Here is a 7,083-nt window from a genome sequence, read left to right on the forward strand (position 1 = left end):
CGGATCTGAGGAAAGCGGACGCGGACTTTCTGGACGATCCCATCGTGGTCGCTCAAAAAGTGGACTGGGCACTTGCGCGTCCACAATATGGTCACATCGCACGTGTTTGCGGTCGCTGGACGGCCCTTCACCAAGTGCAGCAAAGGCAGCGGGGTCTCTCGCGGCGCAGACCGCAAAGTCGTGCCCGTGCAGCCTGCGCCTGCCGAGCCGGGCACCTCGTACCTAAAGTTCAGCCCAACTCTCTCAGAGGAATAGGGAATTAAAGGAAAAACAGAGGGAAAAAAACAGAAAGACAAAAACGAGGCCCGCTATAGGTCGGGTCGAAACGTACGTAGGTATTTACTGACGCTTCGTAGAGAAGACCGTAGAAGCAAGGAAATGGTGGCATGCAGTTGTGCCAACCACCTGACTTGAAGGCGAGCATTCTGCGGCGGAGGGACATGTATTGTGTGCACCTGGCATATTGCATCAGATAAGCCCGTGGTGCCGCATGCAGTCATGAGAGCGGATTTTGTCTACCGAGTAGGCAACCCGGTCGTAGACGGTTCACATGGTAGAAAAAGTCAACAGTGATCCCTACAGTGATAATTCAGTGTACAGTACACACATGTACATGTACACTAAACAATAAATTGCACACAGAAGTATTTGTGAAACGAATAACATTGTCAGTGTCTTTGCAACATTACCTTTCAAACGAGCTACTTTGTTATATTGTTGAATGCAAAGAGGTTCTCAGCCGATAATAGGCTGCACAAAACTTGAGACGCAAAAAACGTGTTCGAGGTCTATTCATTCAATGCAAACTGCTGTGATTTTAGAGTATTTGTTCGTAATCGTGAGGTACTGTTCACATCCGCCACCCTTCAATGACCCCCCCCCCTCCCTTTTCCAGTGGACACGCGAGGGTGCGGCTGGGCCGGCTAGTGTGAGTGCCCCCTCCTTTCCGCCGCTCCGCTCGCCGGCCGGCGCTGCACCCGCTGCACTAGGGCTCCGTCGCGGCCCCGTCTAGCTATCAGTCTGACAGCCACGCGCCCGCCGCCAACACCGGCGCTCCCGCTCCAGCAGCCCACTCCAGCACCCGCCCCGCCCTCCGCCGCTGGAGCGATGCTGGCCGCCCTGTCGGTGTTGTTGTTGTGCCTGGTGGCGGCCGCGGCCGCGGAGCGCCCCGCGGACGTCCCGGCCGCCCCCGGCGTTGAGGTCCCCGCAGGCGACACGTCGTGTCCGGGCGCTGTGGGGCAGGCCGGCTGCCGCCGACAGCGCGCCATGCAGGGATACTCCTCACCGAGCAGAGAGAAGGTGCTGAAATAGTGTCATGAACATATGTACATCGATGTGCGTGGTGTGTGTGTGTGTGTGTGTGTTTTCCAGGCTCACAAAATGACATACGCGCGTTGTTCACGTTAAATCCGATTAAAGTAACGAACTCTCTGGAAAAACAAAGGTGCTAAATCCTAAATCACGCCTCTCTAGGGGTGCCCAAGAAATTTTCAGTTTCGTGCCTTCTCCAGGGGTGCTCAAGAAATTTTCAGTTTCGTGCGTTTACAAAGGCACTGAAGAGCCCAAAAGGCGCTAAAGATTAGTGCCATCGGCCGGTTTTAGATATTTGATACAGGCACTAAACCTTTAGTGCCTTTTAAAGGAGTCTCAGCACCTTTGTTTTGCCCGTGATTGTGCGATATCCACCGCTTTTTAGCGAGTGACCTCTGTCACCGTCGAAAGCTGATGCCTCTATCGGTCGCCCGCTTGTGCATGTGTCTAACATTCGTGCGTGCGTATCGTGTTCTTCACAGGACGCGAACGACATCGGCGAGGAGGGCGCCGAAGACGACCCCGCCTTCGACAAGCGGGTCCTACACGATGCCAGGATGACGGAGGACCTCCGCAGGGGTGACGACGAAGACGAGGGAGAGGAAGACGATGCCAGGATACACGATCATCACGATGACGGAGACCACGACGTGCAAGAAGGTGAGTCGAAATAAGAATGAACACCTACGAAGACGAAATGGAGGCCTCAAACATCTTGGGGCTAGTGCGTGTGGAACCAGTACCTCGAAAGGTGGGTCAGTGTGTTTTGGCTGGACAGGAAGACAGACTAGGCCAGGCTCAGTGACGTAGGGTCGAGTTGGTGAGGATAGAGAAGGGTGAGGTGGGTGACCCGACGAGGATCATGCGGGGATAGAGTTGATCTCTGACCGCCATGTACCGAATTCCTCCTCGTATACGAACGGCTTATAACCAGTGATCAGTAGTCTGGAAACGTAAAAAAAGACCGGTCCCGTGGCAAAACATGCACTTCCTCTCTACGTACTTCGCATTCCCTCTTCTTTTTCCGTCACGGGGACACGCTGGACGTACCTGGACGTATGCCTCCGATCCCCGATACTGTGAAAAAACCCTAGGACATGTCTCTACCTGTACCCCGGTCACCGGTTTGCATGCTGGCAGACGGGCGGGGTGGACGGGCGGACGCCACAGTAAAAACAATGTCTCATTTTGTAAGGAAAAGGTGAAAACTATGTGGAACGCCTAGAATAGCCATAAATTGAGGAAGACCAAAAGTATGATTAAAAAAAAGAAACTGTAGGAATTACCGTCATGTTTTCAGGGATCTACCCAAAATCTGAGGAGTTTTCCTCAAACTATGGGGGTTCCCAAAGTTTTCACTTTTCCCTAAAAAAAAGCAGACATTGTTTGAATCGTACCGACGGACGGACGCGGGCGCTACCAAGTGTGCCACTACTTAACAATTAATATAACAAGTGTACAGCTACCGAGTTGAAGAATTGCAGGAAGCACATATAATAACTATACCATACCAGGTGTCTGATTCCACGCCGCGCACTTTCGTAGTTATACTGTACCGCAGGTGGGCTTGCCTATCCTCTTTGCCCGCGGCTCCTTCGGGCCCCGTGCGAGAAGGCAACCAGCCCGCACGTGCGCAAGCGGTACAGTACAACTACGAAGTTGCACGGCGTGAGTCAGCCACCTGGTACTATGGAGCTGAGTACCTGCAAGTATTCAGCTTGCAGGTGCACACTTACAATTATGAAGCAGTCATGCAGAGATGGTTTATCAGTGCGAACGGACCCGATACATCCAACACCCAGAAAATGGTGTTCTTCATTTCAGTACAAAGTCGAATACAGTGGAGAACATGCACTCAAAATGTGCCCCTTGGCACTTGAACCATATGTATACTTGGTTATAGTATGTATGTATACCTGGTTCAAGTTCCAAGGGGCACATTTTGAATACATGTTCTCAACTCTATTCGACTTGTACTGAAGTCAAGAACACCGTTTTCTGAGTGGATGAGGCAGAAAATTGCAAAAACAGGGGTGCTAGGTTTACTTTTGAAACAAAGCCCGTCGCAGACCAAACGATGCAAAAGTCGCCCGAACTCGTAAAGACGCAGACGCACCGTGCCGCTCAGGCAGCGCGATGTAACGACGACCGCGGAGCGGAGCAGCGGCCGCGACGCTCCTCCGTTAATCGCGAAAAAAAAAAGTTATTACGAGCGAACTTGCCTGTTATTGCGAATAACTAGCCGCTGGTCTGGGCGCCGATGCAACGGACTGGCTGCCCGGGGCGGGCGCGAGGGAAACAGACCGTCCAGATAAGTGAGGCGGACAGTGTTGTTGCAGCAGGTTGCACTCGGCCCCGCACTGAGCCGCCGTCATGGGGGCTCGCACGCGCACGCGCACTATGGCAGCACGTGTATTACAGCGCGCATTAGCTATTCAAAGGCACGGGCGTGTTGTTGGGTCCGAGAGGAGTCTGTAGAAGTGCACCGCGGGTTACTTGGGTTACGCGCAGGGCAGAAACGTGTCTTTTATTATTGCTCTATTCGGCTAATTTGTTTCCTCTGAGTTGTCGTTCCCTGTGGCAACTAGTTAAAACGGCAATCACACCGGAAACCCAAGTGCGTGAATGTGTCGCACACTTGTAGGTAAGTGAACGCCATTCGTCCACAGTAAAGGCACCAAAGAGTGAATTTTCAAATTCACTCCTCACTCCTCGAAGTGTATCAGTGGGCATTTACACACCTAAAAGTGTCCGACATTCACACACCTGCGTTTATAGTGCACCAAGAGGGTATTTTTCACATACGGGAATGATGTCTCAACTATATTTTACGATGGCCCCCGCCCCCGATATATAACGTGTTAGCTTTCCACTTCTGAGTGCACGAGGAATTTTCCGCATAGGGTATCTGAGACGTATAGCAGCCGATCTGCTCTGGTATAAGGCGTCGTGTGGGCGTATCGGAGAACTGACCGCATTTATACGCGCAGCGCTGGCCTCGCGCCCCGCTGGAGCCACCGGACCTGGAGAGAAGCGAGTCCCTTCTCTCCGTCCCTCTGTCGGGAGAGCTACGCTTGACATAGTTGAGGGGAAATTTACACCAGAGTTATTATAGTTTCACTTCCAGTGCCCGAGTCGTATTGGCGCTGTCGCGGCGCTCTATTTAAAACAGCCTGCAAACGCGTAGCACAGCACGCCTACGGCCTACGGCACGCAGCCTGGCGAGCTAAACCGCTAACAGGCTGGCACGGCCGACGGCCGGGCACCCTGCTGACCGACCGGCGCGGGTGCGTGTGCGTGAAGCGCCAAAATGAGATGCGTCTTCCAGGTGCCTCGTCCAGCAGTGTGAGAACGAATTTACGTAAACAAGGTAGACGCACGTTAAAACCGTGTGAAGCTGAGCTAAATGTGCGTCTACCTTGGCCTGCGGCGCGCTAAAATTAAAATGTTTTCGCGATTTTGGTTGGCATGCCTATCCACCTCACATCCCACGTCTCACGCCAGGCGCCTCACTTCACGCCATCTTCCGGGCGGTCTCCCCTTGCGCTTTCTGACAGAGCTGAGCATTTAAAGTTAAAGTTTAACTTCAAGTTCAAGCTAAGCTCAGCAATAATCACAACTAAACCTCCTCCACCCCCCTCAACCAGAAATGAGTTTTTACGAAACAAAATTACACTCAAACGTACAATAATTTAACGAATCTCAAAAAATGTGTCACCAGTCAATTAATGTTAATTGCTCAACAAGACGCCAATGACAGAGACGAGGGTGACTCGACTCATGTCAGGGCCGACTGATGGCTGATTCTGAGGCACTAGACATGTTGAGGCTTGGGCTTTGGCTTTGCTTTTAGAAGGGGTCTACGCCGCTGGCGTCACGGTTTGGGGCCGCAGTCTTGCTGTAAGGAGGCATTGTGTGCCTGTTGCACTGAGAAAAATATTTATTTCCGAGCACTAAACGTTGTCTAATGCTCCTGACTTCTGTCCCAGCTCAAAATGGCTTTGAGTTTCAGTGCTGTGCTCGAAATTTTCTTTGCTCAGACATATTTTTTTTATCAATGTGGTTGGGCGGCTCTGAGGGTCTGCTTGATGTCCGCCCCCACCACCGCACCGCCCCGCCACGGTCAGGTTCACAACAAAGCGTACCAGTTACACAGCTGTTGGCGTGGAACGGAGATGCACTCGTGGGCGATGAGCCAAGTGTGTCGATGCGGTCGGTCTCTGCACTGCAGCCCCCGCCCTCACGGCGCACGCCACCGCGAGCCGCATGCCTCATTGATGAGTGCACTTCTAGTTACGCGCCTGTTAGTGCGCACGGGGTGGTTCCAGAGAAGGGACGTCGCGTTTGCACCGCACGGCTGGTTTTTATTTTTATTATTTTCTTTAATGATTGTTGTGAGGTTCGGGAAGGCGGGCTAGCTAGAGCTGAGCTGAGGCTAGAACCCATTCGTGATACCGAGGAGAAAAATAGACTCACCATCATCACCGCATCTTTGTTTCCTTTTTGCTCCAGGACGCAGCAAACGGGGAAGCAGGCAAAAGATGAAGAAGATAGACGCCACCATGCTACAGGGGCTGCTGGCGCTCAAGATGATGCCCCTCATGTTCATCTCCAGCAAGGTGGCGGTGCTGTCGTTCATGGTGCAGCTCAAGTCCCTCTTGCTAGCCCTCGTGTCCACCGCCATGGCCGCCGTCCAGTTCTTCTGGCAGTTTCAAGAGAAGCGTCAGCGCAACAACCACCAGTCAGCCACACAGCACCACCTGCACCTTCAGCACCTGGCCGCGGCCGCCACCCCCGCGGCCGCCACCAACGGCTGGGAGGACCAGTCCATGTGGCCAGACCGCCGAAAATACATTTCTTTTTAGCAGAGGGTCGGGACCGGGAGGTTTGGTGACGGTGCCGGGGAGGGCCCCCTACGGCGGCGGGGCCCTCCCCTGGCGAGGCCCCTACGTGCTGGTCGCGCGGCCCGCGCCCGGCAACGCCGGAGAGCTCCAGCAGTTCCTGCGGTGGCTCAAGGAGCTGTGGTTGGAGTACAAGGTCCCCGTCGGACAGCTCATCGACGGTGGGAGCCGCGTCGTGGAGGCCGTGAAACGACTGTCGCAGGACGTTAGGACCGCGGCCGAGGACGCCGACGTTTTCAACCACGGCGTTCGCTTCGACCCCTTCCGATACGTCGGCCGAATTGCGCGGTACATCGGTCGTATTGCAAAAGATCTCTTTCGGATTGCAAAGGACGGCATCTACATATACAAGAGTATCAAGATACTCTCGGCGCCTCGCTAAGGACGAACTCCGCCGCTGGTGGCTAGTGCCCCTAGTGGGCGCCTGCGACCAGACAGGTCGGCAACCCAACCAACTTGCTGTACGATTGGGTTGCTTGCCCACTCGGTTCCTTAGACGACTCGCAATATTGCCGTTCTCGCTTAGATCCATCTGTGTGCTTCGCCTTTAAAGCAGAAATTAGGGAATTGTGATCAGAACCAGTTATCAAATTCACGCTGTTCAAAAATGTAAACCGTATTGTACGGTAGAGATCTGGCCGGTGACTGCATTGAATACTTTCAAAGTAGATTTTTATTTGCTGCTTAATTTTCTCACTTACTAGAGTACTACTCTAAATCAGTACGGCGCATATGGTCTTTATAATTGTGTACTGTGCTAGTGCCCTTGGCCCTTGCAATGTTTGTACCAAAGTTACCCTATAGACAAGGGCATTAATCTCGTTTGTACTAGCTTTTATTTATTTAAATGAACAAAAACGTTTGCTCAAGT

At 52.9% G+C, this 7,083-nt stretch overlaps 1 protein-coding gene across 1 annotated transcript; it reads left to right on the forward strand.

Annotated features, from left to right (window-relative positions):
* Positions 1 to 1,031: 1,031 nt before the first annotated feature.
* Positions 1,032 to 7,077, forward strand: LOC113211943 (uncharacterized). The gene is made up of 3 exons (XM_026430492.2): positions 1,032 to 1,299; positions 1,794 to 1,971; positions 5,824 to 7,077. The coding sequence occupies exons 1-3, from the start codon at positions 1,108 to 1,110 to the stop codon at positions 6,174 to 6,176; spliced, it is 723 nt and encodes a 240-aa protein (XP_026286277.1). The 5' UTR covers positions 1,032 to 1,107; the 3' UTR covers positions 6,177 to 7,077.
* The last annotated feature ends 6 nt before the right edge of the window (positions 7,078 to 7,083 follow it).

This window comes from Frankliniella occidentalis, unplaced genomic scaffold (assembly GCF_000697945.3).
Source record: "Frankliniella occidentalis isolate FOCC.00 unplaced genomic scaffold, Focc_3.1 Scaffold258, whole genome shotgun sequence".
NCBI lineage: Eukaryota > Metazoa > Arthropoda > Insecta > Thysanoptera > Thripidae > Frankliniella > Frankliniella occidentalis.